Genomic DNA, 14,344 nt, shown 5'->3' on the forward strand with positions numbered 1-14,344 from the left:
TTCGAGGTTAAAGTTATGAGCATGCAATACGCGAAAAAACTATTCGCACTTCACTAAAAGAATGTTTCAGTTGAATTACTTAAAAATAATTCGCGGGAAAATCCACGCGTGTTAGTCAGTTACACGTACAATATATTAATTATTGTTTGTAACATTAATTAGACCTTACATAATTGTTATTCAATGAAACAACATATTTAAAGCAACATTTTTATTAACAGTTCAATCGATAACCTTACTCAATCGTAATTGTAACTTACATGTTCGTAGCAAAAGCCTGTTAAGCTTATAATCTAATATTGCAACATTTATATCACTTGCATATTAGTAAAATCTATAAATATTCCTTAAATGAAATAAAAAAATATATAAAAGATTTCGTCGATTTTAATCAATTCACGATTATACAATTAAAAAACAAAAAGATTTACATTTTTACATAATACACTTCCGTATTTCTTAATAATATGTTACATTACAAAAGTAGAAAAAGTTTTAAAAAAAAAAATCGCTAAACGACGGTAAAATTTATTATAAAATGTTGTCATAATTTTCACACTTTAGTGACCACTAAGGCATAAAAATTAATCCACCAACAGTATAGCAACACTCATTCAGAAAGATCGAAAAAACATCGGCTCGAAATTAGTTATAGACGAAGTTACAACATTTCGAATGTTAATTAAACGTGTAAAATATAGTGAGCATGTTTTATAACATTACGTTATAAAATCTACCAAAGTAAACATTATTACTAGCGGCCTACGAATCCTACCGTTCTTACCAATAATTATCCTACTCGAGTAAATTAAGTTTGCTGTTTGTCTTACGCAGTTGAGCTCGCCAGGGGATTATTTTAGCGCTTTCTTCCTCTTCGTTTTCATGATGACCGTTTAGTGTCGAGTGACCTGAAATTAAAAATGTCACTAGTAATGGACAATTTTGAATATTATTTAATCTAGAGCTCGATAAATCTTGATAAATGTTTGTTAGTTAATGAAAAATTTGATAATATTTAATGGTATTGTACTCTTTAATATGTTAAAAAAACCAACGCAATTACAATCGTATTTCTCGACAAAACATATTTTTTTTACTCAAACCGAATTCCGTTGTTTTATTTTTTATACTATTAGGATGGCAACGATATAATCTTTTTTTTTACTCTTGAATACGTACACATCATTAAGTGGTAGAATCAAATAAAAGTTCTGTAAGACATGTTAAGGTTTACCGTTGCAATGTTCAGAGGAGAGCTTGACTTCGGAAGGCGCACGCGTGGGGTGCGCCGGCGCGTCGTAGCAGAGCGTGATGTTGTCTATGGACACGGCGCGCTGGGAACCGGGGTACGCGCGCCAATCTCCGTTCTGTTTCAAACCGTCGTTTGACTCCTCCACTTTCGGTGTGTAGAGTGATTGTCTGGAAATGTGGACGGTCAAAAAATTTGACTTATGATACATTGAAACCAAACAAATCGACTGAATACAATACTGATAATGACAGAAAATAAGCCATAAATACATTTAAATTTTATATATGTTTAAGCTGTAAATGTAAGTAGCATAGCGTAAAATATGGCTTATCCAGGAAAATTTTTAGAAGATTGCAATAAATAGGTCTGGTTAATTAAGAAAATTTTAACGATTATTAAAGAGAATAGTTATAAAGTCCAAGAAATATTGGTCTAAAATAGGCTATAAAACTAAAAGAGACTATTTGATATAGTTATATTAATTTGATACGAGATGTGGAACTTTATAATAGAATAGGGCACTAGGAACCCCAAACATGATTCATTGACTTTGAGACAACGTAAACTTCGCGTTGCAAGATCTTTCGATCCAGCATTAAACACAAGATATGATATGATATGATAGAAAAACATTAGCAATCGCCAATATATACCTCAACCGATTTTCCGCTTCCTCGCGCCTAGCCAGCAGCTGCCTCTTCCACGCCGGCACGCAGGCCGCTCTCCGTCTCTCCGCCTCCCCGGCGAGCTCTCTCTCCAGATCCTTCCTCGCCTTCTCCGCAGCTCTCCGCGCCAACATTTGTCTCTTCCACGCTGGTATAATGTTACCCGCTGTGTCTCGCTCCGGGATCTGCGAAAAACCCTGCCGTCGACCAACCGTCCCGATTTTGAAGTATCCGTTTACGGATTACCGTCCGTATTATGGACTAAATTTTATCACTATAATATTTATATTGAATATAATCATGAGTTCAAAATATAAATATTAAAATGATATTCAGTTACCGTGAAGTGGCATTGCTTTTTTTTAATTGTATAAATAGAAAGTACTTATTTAAATAGAAGAAATTAAGCCGTTAATTGACTCATGTTGGCGCAGTAGTTTCCACACTGGCTGCTGTGCTAGTGTTCATGAATGCAACCCCGCTCATGGCCAATATTTGTTTAGACCGTACAGATGTTTGTTACGGTCTGAGCGTTTATATTTATACTGTGTGTATTTCTGGGCTCTAGATGCAAAAGTAAATCCTACTCAGGTCGTTAGTGTGAGTGAGGTCTTTGTTTATTATTTATACAAATAAATAAGATTGGAATATCTGTTTGTAATATTAAAATAACCGCTTTTTACTAAATGCATGTGGATGTATACACAGTACATATACCAAAATAACATTTTTTACAATTTGTATCTGTCTGTCTGTTTATTCCGGCTAATCACTAAAACGGCTGGACCGATTTTGACGGGAATTTCACTGGCAGATAGCTGATGTAATAATAAGTAACTTAGGCTACTTTTATTTTATAAATTTATTTAGTTTATAACTCGGCGAACTGAATAATAACTTTTTTGTTAAATTCCAGGCGAACGAAGTCGCGGGCACAGCTAGTTAATAAATAAAATTGTCCTTAGTATAGATTCCGAACCAAATGTCTCTAACATACCAAAACTTCCTTAATATTTTTTTAAGAAAAGTACCGCGCACTATTTCACACACTACTTACAAGATACAAATGTAAAATAAATCTTAAAACAAGGCCAGCTAACCAGAACTAATTCCAGTAAAATCATACAGTAATCATTAATAACATGGATGAAAAAATCGATTCAAAAGATAGCAATATCTGGAGATATTTATACCGCTTACCGTTAGCAAGTAGCGATTATTGCTTACATCACACGCGATACGCACGCCGTGACCGTAACGGGAACTATGTGATGGATGTCCAGGAAAACTCACCTTGTAGTGTAACAAATCGAATACACTTTTTATGACCGTTATCTTTACATCGTACTAATAAAGTTGTAAACAATCTTTTATTATGCATTGTAAACACATGCCATTATGATTCGGATCATCTTTGGATCATGGTAAGGAATTATATATGTAGCGATTGTTAAGTAATTGTTCTAAGCTCATTAAAGTATCGTTTTCGACTACATTTTTGGTCACACGCGAAATTGTTTACGGTTATGTTATATGTTAAGGCTGTTACCTAGTAGATATTTGATTGGGTCATTCTTCGTAATATTTCCTATGGACTCGCCTGACACAATATACGGTAGTTTTAAGCATTAATAGGTACAGGGTTTGCTTTGTCTATAGAGCAGGTGGTGCGGTGCACTCAGGTGCCCCGGGTATACCGGGTATACGGGTGTACCCAAGAAGGTGCCGAGTGCTGCACAAAAGGGTGCAAATCGATAAATATGTTTGATAGTTGTAATTGTTGTTTTATAATAAGCTTGTTTAGGTTCAGTAGTTTAACGATAATATCCTTATCATATAATTACTTATTAAAATAAAATAAATCTTAATTAATATCGCTCTTTAAACCTATCAAATATTATATCTACTATAAGTTAAATACTTTCCATTGCAATAATCGTAAAATGTAAGAGCTCGTAAATAAACTAAGTGTTTAAGACGTAATTTCACTCGAGTATATATTTTTTTCTTTCGATTTAACAGCTATTGCGTAAACCAACACGTTCATACTGAAAGTCTTGTTCAAACAAGTATTGATGTGTGTAAATAAGTTATAATAATTCGCCGCGTCTCTTACTAAATGAAAACGGATCATGATTGCGATCATTTCCACCAACGCACTCGAAAGAAAGTTACGTCTCAAAATACGACTCTCTCGTACTTTACTACAAGAAATTTCTAATTGTATCATACGTTTTAGTGCGTTTATTGAAATGTCATTGTTTATCACTCTTTACTTATTTCGACTAGCTCTCATTTCTCGTTTATCTCGTACATAAGTCCATGATATAGACTTTATCAGTAAGACGTAAACATGTTCATAGACTAGTATCATCTTAACTAATAAATTCATCATTACAGCCTATACAGTCCACTGCTGGACATAGGCCTCCACAAGTTTACGCCAAAAATAGCGTGAACTCGTGTGTTTTGCCCATATTCACCACGCTGGACAGGCGGGTTGGTGACCGGTAACTAATAAATTACAACATTTATATTCCCAGATTGTGAATATAAATAACGAAATGTTAAAATGAAGTATGATGGTAAAGCAGAAAACAATATCAAACTTTTTTATCTAATGGATAAACCTATACTTGAAAACAAAGCAACAATTCTATTTTATTTTAGAAACGTTTTGCATTAATTACATCAGTGACAGGTTATAGAAAGTATTTTAACGCCTTATAAAAAAATTACGTTCTCCAGCTTACTAAATTAACTTATAATTAGATTCATTTTTCCATACATAAACCACTTTTATTTTAAATTAAAGAACGAAATATAAAAGCGATTATCACAATAACTCGGTTTTATTCCCAGTCTGAATATGATACAATGTAGGTAATCTTGTACATACGTAATAGCGTATTATATTCTATGTGCTACTGTAAATTGTATATGTTACTAAAAAAAATTCTCGTGTGGTACAAATATAACAATATTAGAAGTAACAAACGCTTTTAGAAATAAATTTTCTTATTATATTTTTAAAACTGTAGAAAATTAGAAATGAACTGAATTGACCGATTTTTTTTTTATTTTTTTATTCGAATGCAATTCTATCAATAATAATTAATAACTTCCAATAGTTCCAAAATAGCACAGATTATTTTGCCAATATCATGTAGAATCTAGGAGAGCAAGAATCTAAGAAACAAACTCGGTGTAGTAGGTAAAGAAGATATTAAATAACGTAATTTATATATAAAAGTGATGCTAATCCAGCACAAATAAAAATAATACAATTATTACCAACTAGCATCCCACCCCGACTTCACATGGGTATTTAACAAAAATTTCAAAATATATTTTTTCCCATTTTTTTTGAAAATACAATACAGCCTATGTCACCCACGGTAGTGTAGCATACCAACAGTAAAAGAATTTTTCCAATCGGTTCAGTAGTTTCGGAGCCTTATTAATGCAAACAAACAATCAAATCTTTCCTGTTTATAATATTAGTATAGGTAGATAACTTCCTGCTACTTGTACAATAACTCCAAATTTCAATCCATTATAAAAATTAAACATCTTTAAAATTTCATCACTTTTAAAGTAATAAAATTATTACAAAAATCACGGCAATACGGAACAATGAACAAACTTTAAATTGAAATGTTTTGTTTGAAGACGAAACAAAAATCGTGATACTGAAACATGATTCAAGACGCAGCATCAGAAACAGTGAAAGCGTGAAAACGGATATACGCGTACAGTCTACGAAAAAAAAATATTTAAAAATATTTGCCATTTAAAAATTGCCCTAATTTATATGTAACATAAAGTTTACTTTCGATTGAAGCTACTGAAGATATAATTACGGAAATATGAGCTATGTAAACGAGATATACCGACTTAGCGATTATAGTATAAATTAGTTAACCAACTCGCAATGAGAGTTGGATTGATGTAGGAAACAAAATAAAAAGGAATGCTTTATAAATATCATGAAAGAGATTGATTAATATCGAGTTTAATCGCTTTCACATTACAGAAACAACGCAATTTCTAAATGTTCATATTAGTAAATAGCAGCATTAGCTAGACTATGTTTAGCAGAGACCTAGAGGAAAAACAAAATACAAAAAAAAATGCATTTTATCATGATTACGATTCAGCCTCTAACATCCCACAGCTGGGCATAGGCCTCTTTCTCTTCCATACAGGAGAAGGATTGGAGCTCGATTCAACACGCTGCTCAGATGTATTTTGGCGGATATGTTCCCTACTACGACTAACGAAAGCTATCACAGATATTTATGACAACAGCCGGGACCGAGAACTTAGCGTACTCTCGGAATCACGGTGGAAAGACCTACAAAGACCTACATATCCTAACTGGAAACAAACATTTGTAAGAATACAAATATCCATTTTATATAACAATCTATACTAATATTATAAAGAGGTAAAGTTTCTAACTTTGTCTGTTTCTTAGTAATAATAATCTTCGCAAATACTGATCCGATCAACAAAATTCTTTAACAGAAAGCTACACTATTCAGAAGTGACTTAGGCTATATTTTATAGTGCTGGAACAAAAAGATTCAGTAAATAATCTCATATATAAAGTTCTCGTATCACAATGCTAGTTACAATACTCCTCCGAAATAGCTGGACTGATTTTTATGAAATTTTGTGTGCATATCGGGTAAGTCTGAGAATCGGTCGACGTCTATTTCTCACATAGCTAAGTTACAACAGGGGGGAATGAGGGGGCTTAATAACATATATGGCAAAAAAAACGTTTGTGGGGTCAGCTAGTGTAATATAAAATTGAACTTAAAAACAATGGAAAAAACATTGCTTAAGATATTAAAAATGCACGAACTTAAAGCGGATGATTTTTGTATTCAATAAAATAATAAGAATATCATTAATATCAAACGTGGTACACACTAAACTTCTAAATACTTCGTAGTTATTTAACTACCAGTAAGATAATTGTCTCAACACATTGCAGCATGGAATATTTTGAATGATTGAACATCATTTTATGGCTGAAAGATTCTGCACTATGCGTGGGTTGATGAACTTTATTTTGCTAATTTTAAGTTGTTGCTATCGGCAAAATAAATCGTGTTTAACTAATTATGTCTTACGAAACTCCAGTATGTCTAACGTACACAATGATCTAAAAAACGCCATGGAAAACAATATATTATTAAGTAATAGTATAAAGCACCAATACAATACGCGCATCTGTGCTGTATAAACGGTAAGAGTGTCACTCCCACATACGCATTATGAATGCATGTATACGATCCATTGCGCGTGTGTGATGTCGTCTTTCCATGTGTGTGCTTAGATCGATCTTTATGCTAATTATTATCAAAAATAGACTACATTATTTAAGTTTAAAATTTCTAAAAGGACTTTTAAAATTTAATTACTAAGATTCCGCACAATTTTCTGATGACTTTGTTTGAAATTTGTCAGATAGACTTAGAATTTGGAGCTAAGTAGTGATTTTCTTACATTACGGACTGGACTTTTTGACCATATAAACAAAACATACTTTAAAATGAGCTTCGACGAATGTAGTTAGTTACATGCTACATTCAAAACCAATTTTCAGGAATAAACATACTTGTAAACAAACATAAAAAATTATCTTTTTTTTGTATGTGTTTACCTTAAATATCCCTTATTTACAAATATTGTGCATTACGTGTCATATAAATTTCTAATTAAAATTATCTTCTCTTATCCATAATTCTAATTATCTACTTTTCACAAATAATTTATTGCAGAAATTCTACTCAACTAACGGTAAGAATATTTTTGTTCGAATAAATTATATACACATGATTCCAATTGTATCTTCGTCGGTCACATATCTCGCCTTAGTTACAAGAGTACATTTACCTACTCGCTAAAAAACTCCACCAAGGCGTAAAAATACGCAATTTAGTTTGAAACGCCAGTTTTATTTCACGGTCGTTAGACGAGTAACAGAAGATGAGTGAAGTGGATCAGTGGGTTAAATGCGCGGATGCAGTTGCATCTCTCTAATATATCAAAGTATATCAAATTGATCTAAATTAATGAATTATGTTAATTTTGAAAAATCAATGCCACTTCGTGCAACAATAAATAACCACTTACCTGATCAACAAAGTTCTCCGCAGTGAACCTTTTGGTGAACTCCGTAAACGTTTCCTTATCCTGCAGACTCTCTCGTCTGGCTCGTTCCACCTTAAGCTTCCTTATTCCGGTGATATCTTTCGACATCTTCAACTCCTCTATCAGATCCGTCTTTGCGCTTCTGAAATCCGCTGCACTTGGGAGACATTGGAGACTGACGGATCGAGTCGGCGGGGGCGCTGACATCGTCTTGGTGGCCGTCATCTTGAGCCGTACGGCAGTAAGTTCGGCGCTGCTGATAGCGGCCAGTGGCTGGTGAGCCAGGGGTGGCTGAGGAGGCGGCGGTGGAACATTATCCGGGACCGGCGGAGGAGGCGGCGGGCGCGGCTCCGCCGCTCCTTCATCGCGCTTGCAGGGCGCCGTGATGGTCTTCAAATACTCCGAGGGTTTGATGAGGCGGTCCGGCGCGTTGTGTGGAAAGGCCGGTGGCACGAAGGGGAGCGCGGGCTGCTTGTTGACGAGGTTGGGCGCGCGCGGTCGCTCTTCGTCTGCCGAGGCCGTCGAGCCGCGCCGCCCCGCTGCAACATGGCACCGTTAGCGGGGAGAGAAAGTATGCGCATCACCGCGCAGGCACCCCGCGCGTGCGACGCAACGAGCGTGATATATGCTAGGTAATCTAGCTTAAATCTCGGAATAGTCTAGATTTACTAAATTAAAATGCGGCTGGCTAATTATTTTCGTTTCTAAGAAATTCGTTAATGTTGGTCGACGCTTCTGTTTTGCAAGTTAATCGCATGCTAAATATCTATAATAATAATGCTTTAATTGCTACATGAACGGACGTCGTCTATGTCAATAATGCGTGGTCGAAAGATCGATTGCCGTTTTATGAATAAACATTAGAAAACGCACAACGCAACTCAATAAATGTGAAATTAAATGCGCATTGATATTTTAAAAAATAGTAGGTGTAATAACAACAAATACTTTATTGAGATTGCTTTCTGAAACAATAACCATAATTATTATAATATGTTCTAGAAAATCTGCTGAAATCTGAGTTTTAAAATGATTTTAGGGTTTTCATAACACAATAGAAAATGTAAACTTATAGGCAACTGCACTTACTGTAACTGATTTTAGTAATCCATACATGTAAATACATAACACATACTAAATATAAAATCATTTTACGATTAACGACTTAACACAAAATTTTGCAATAACATAAATAAAAGATTTTTGCATTACCAGACTGTCTCATTACCAGGCTTATTATAACTTAGTATAACATATTACTTAATCAAATATGTAACATATACATTTATAAAAATATATGTTCGACAGCAATTTTTTTTCTGTCGAACTGTTATCTTCTAATTAGTAGACGGAAAATAATTACAAGTCTAAGTGTTAATTGAATACTCGATGTGTTTGTATAACAGTTCTGTTAAAATTAATGTCTGAATATATGAATATCTATTTTTTAATGTAACACAGATTTTAGAAAGATTATCTAATTTTGTATTTTAATTTATATCACGTTTGTAAACAAATTGAAGATCTCAGAGAGATTCAGCCTGTAACATACTGTTCAATTTCAAATCAACTTACGTATAAATACTTTTTTGTAATTTTGTAAAGTGATGATTATTATACTTATTTAGTGCGAATTATTTGCATGGGTATAGCTAGTTTGTACCTACATATATAATAATTTGAAGTCAAGTTAAAAATAACGTTTCGATACCCATATATGACAAATGTTCGCTTAAAGACATTTGTCGTGGCTGTGCGTTTGTTGGTAAAAATTGAAATTGCCAATACATTGGACACTTTTTACGGCTACTAAAAGTATTTGACTTACAAACTCGCATCTTATCTGATTATATTGTATATACAGGAGTACAACTCCATGTACTCAGCAAAGAACAGCGAAAATATCGAAATGACAGACAAATTCCTAGTTTCATAAAATTATAAACATCGTAATTAACATTACGTAAAACAAGCGTTAGTTCCTCTTCAAGTATAATATAAGTTAATACATATAAAGCAAATGTTAAAAAAGTACAGTTACATAAAAATAAAAACTACTGTTAAGAAATTACTGTTAAAGTAAAAATAAATTTCATTATGAATAATTTTAAAGGAGAATTGGTAATTTGGAATATTCATAGCTGCTGTACGCAATGTGAAAATGACATGCTTCAACGAACTCATTGATAGTCAAAGACAATAAATTCGAATAAAATATGAACTACTGAGCGTTAAATTAATAAAAAAAATTAGTAGCCATGTTTACTTACGCAACTCACTGATATGGAAGAACCTCCTTTTATTGAAATCGATTAAAAATCATAAGAATCATACAGTTACTAATTATAGCATCTTCTAAGTATACGAAAATATTAGGATAAATGTTATCGTCGAAAACAAAAATTTTTGACGCCTCGTTAAGCTCGTAACGGCGTATGTATACCTATATCTTCTATCTATATAAATAAAAATGAATGTTGCTAAGCGCACAACTCGAGAATGGCTCGACCAATTCGGCTAATTTATTTTTTTATATGTTCCTTAAAGCTAAAGGAAGGTTTTAATTTAAAAAAAATTAAAAATCTACATAAATAAAAATCTATTAAATTTGGACAGAAAAGATAGTATATAGATACAGTCTCTTCGGACAGCTAGTTTTTGAAACATTTGACATAAGTGAACATAAAAGTGATATAATTTTCTTTTTGTCTCGGGAGAAATTATGAGACAGACATTTCTAATTTGCATTTTTATATTTAAAAATTACGTTCGTCCACTTGCTTCAACATTATATTTGCTTAAACATTTTTGTGAAAACGTTTTATGTATGAAAAGAATTTTTAGTAATGGTTTTTTCGATCTGTAATGGGATTTCCCTAATTTTCTACATTACACGATATGATAATTTTGCGTTGTAATCATTATACTAATTATAGTTTACCACATTTGTATGAGTCAACATAAAAAATGATCTGAAGAGGTCATCGAACGGCGTATTATGCTCTAACATTTTTAATTGTCCAAATTTGTAAATCTATTATAATTTTACTCTTCAAACGATAAAATTGATACATTTTTTTTTTGTAAATAAAAATATTAATTTTTTATTGATTTATTGATTTAAGCTTTACGAGTCTTTAAAATTTACATTTCAGTACATTAATTAATTTTGCAATGCTACTAGTTCTTCTCAAAATATTTTTTTTTATAAATGATAAAATTACAACGATATATTTTTTTTTACTACCAGGTATATTGGGTATTATTTATTCCGGAACCTTAGGAATTCTCTACCAAAACCACTGTTTATTTCTCGCACTTTTTGAAATCAAAATCAAAAATTACTTCATTCATATAGCCATTAAAAGCACTTTTGTTATTTTTTAAAATAAAACTATATATCTTTTAATAAATTAAATATAGCCAAAGAGAAGCTACCACCGATTCGGGATGAAGATTCTGCAAAGAAGAATCGGCGAGAAAATCCACAGTTACTCTTATTGTTTTCTTACTCTTATTGTGTGTTGTAGGTCTCCTCACCATGCCTCGGAGAGCACGTCGCGCCGTCACCTGATAGCGATCGTTACTCATAGTAAGGAATATAACCAACCCGCATCAAGGAAGCGTGGTGGATTAAACTCTAGGCCTATGCCCAGCTGTGGGATATTACAGACTGAAGCGATTGTTTTCTTACTCTTATTGTTCCTTTTCATACGGATATAATTGTGTTTGCAGGCAAACGAAGAAAAACCGACTTCAATTATATCGACAAGTAATACAACGTAGGTAGACGAAAAAATAGTCAAGTAAATACGCATTATCAAAGATTACTCCAAAAGTTGTAATCAGATCTCGATGTAAACAACGGAGTTATCGTCGAAAATACATTAAAAAAAATAAACATATATACGGTCGAATTGACTAACCTCCTCCTTTTTTTCGACGTCGGTTAAAAATCCGAAAAAGTTGTTACATTATAATCCGCAGTTACTTTTTAAAAAAGAACTATGTTCATCTTTTAACTTTCGGATTATTTTTATTTATATACATTGAATAATTTCTATGAGTTATCCCAAAGGACAATTAATATTATTCCTTTCATCTAGTCAGTAAAAATTATTGTATTAAAAATAAGTTTAAATTTTAATTTATATCATTTTATGATTAGAGATAATTAAAAAGTGTGTCTATAAAGTAAGTTTTAACGAGATCAGTGCATTCACTAGAAAGCGGAGATCGCCTATGATTCATTTTAACGTTAGTATTTTATGAGAGTTTAAACAACCTTAGGTGCTGGAGACTGGATTTTTAGAAATCATTTCATTTTTACCCGGCAGCGTGAAATTAAGAGTTATAATTTCTTACCACATTCAAATTAATTCTATAACTCTACTTAACGCAATAAAAGTTTTTTTTTTTTTTACTTTCATAATACACTGAATCATCCACAAACATTCCGCAGCTGTGTATAGGCCTCCACCACACACAGGAGAAAAATTCATCATTATTCCATCAGCCATGCTGCTTCAGCACGTGTTGGCGGATAATTTTTATACAATGAGTAGCGATAACCAATGGCTTAACGTGTTCTGTGAAGCACTGTAGTAAGACATACAAGGATACGCCCATAATCAACACAAATATTTTTATTTATTTAACAATTTATTATACGTACAGAATTATATACGAATATTCGTCGTTGAAAGTAAAGTATAAAGGGTGATCTTATACCTAGAAGAGATTTCTACCAGCACACCCGAAAAGGAGCAACAGACAGAAATTAGAGGTGATGGACATACGTACTTACACTGCCAAATTTATAACTTTCGTAAATTTATCGATATATATATATATTTTTTTTTTTAGTTTAATATAAACCTGTATGGCAATAATAAATTCAAAAAAAACATTAATACGCAAACCATTATAGAATACTTTTATGTACTTAAAATTTTTCTATGCAATGTCAATATATATAACACTGTCAATATATATATAAAAATTAATCGCCAAAAGTTATACTCGCAATTTAAACTTATATCTTCCGAACGAGTGCATCGTATTAAATATGTACATATTATCCCTTTTCAAAAACGTGCTATATTCCTGTGACGAGTAAGGTGGCTAGAGCTCCTGGTAAGGATATGAGGTGAGGTCGAAAATGCGCCTGCACTAATGAATAGTTCTGGTATTGCAGGCGTTCATAATTTACAGAATCCGCTTACCATCAAGCGGACCCTAAGCTTGTATGCCACCTTCATAATAAAAAAAAAATTAAGTCGAGTCAGTCTTTCCCCAGTTGCACGTTCGAAAGTTAAATATTAAAAAAAATGACCTTTATAAAAAATATACTATAACGAAACGTACCTTTGTCTTAAGAAGGTCGCGTCGATTTTCACTATTTCTTAACAAATTATATTTAGATAAAATGACTAGTTTCTACAACAATGATTCTATTTATTTTTACACGAATATCGTATCACATTTTGTCTATTATATAATATTCATATTAATTATTTCCAGTTATTGTGAAGTACCGCTGATAGAATAATAATAAAACATGTAAGGTAATCAAGCTCATATAAACTACAGATTATTTTCTATTTGTGTCTAACGTGAACACTCAATTTAGAAATGAATCGCATAATAATAAATTTCAAATTATAATTCAAAATATAATTAAGTTTAATAAATGTTAATTTATTTTATTTAAATAAATATAAAGCTTTTTAAAATTTGAATACCAAAATAATCATAGAATATCAATTTAATATTAGATAATAAAAAATTATAATCAAATTTAAGATTTCTACGAAATATTTTTGTAGGAAGTGTAATAATAATATAATTTAATTTGAATAAATAAACAAAAAGAATAAATGTTACGCGATCTTTATCATCTAACATTTGAAAAAAAAAACATAAAAAAACGTTATCCAATAGAACGAAAAATTAGTATCGTAAGTCTGAAAATAAATATTATACAAGCACAAACCTCAAGAACACAACTAACACCTGAATGCACCGCAGGTAATGTCCTGCTCAAAATATGGAGTAGCCCACTGGGGAAGTACCTCGACCTTACACCAACATACACAGACCTCAACCAACATACACACGAGTAAGGTGGCAAGAGCTCCAGGGGGAATCAGGGATCGGGTCGGCAACGCGCTTGTGTAGCTTCTGGTGTTACAGACGTCTATAAGCTATGGTAATCAGTTGCTATCAGGTGAACCGTACGCTTGTTTGCCGACTTAGG

General features: G+C 32.5%; 1 protein-coding gene across 1 annotated transcript in view; it reads right to left on the reverse strand.

Annotated features, from left to right (window-relative positions):
- Window positions 1–486: 486 nt before the first annotated feature.
- The window catches only part of LOC123660354 (espin), a 40,184-nt gene continuing 26,326 nt past the window's right edge, over window positions 487–14,344 (reverse strand). Inside the window, exons 10-13 of the mRNA XM_045595450.1 lie at window positions 8,068–8,624; window positions 1,906–2,102; window positions 1,235–1,419; window positions 487–908 (exon numbers count right to left, since the gene is read on the reverse strand). Of these exons, the coding sequence (XP_045451406.1) occupies window positions 796–908; window positions 1,235–1,419; window positions 1,906–2,102; window positions 8,068–8,624 (1,052 nt within the window). The 3' untranslated portion in view covers window positions 487–795. The remainder of the gene's footprint in view (window positions 909–1,234; window positions 1,420–1,905; window positions 2,103–8,067; window positions 8,625–14,344) is intronic.

This window comes from Melitaea cinxia, chromosome 15 (assembly GCF_905220565.1).
Source record: "Melitaea cinxia chromosome 15, ilMelCinx1.1, whole genome shotgun sequence".
Lineage (NCBI taxonomy): Eukaryota > Metazoa > Arthropoda > Insecta > Lepidoptera > Nymphalidae > Melitaea > Melitaea cinxia.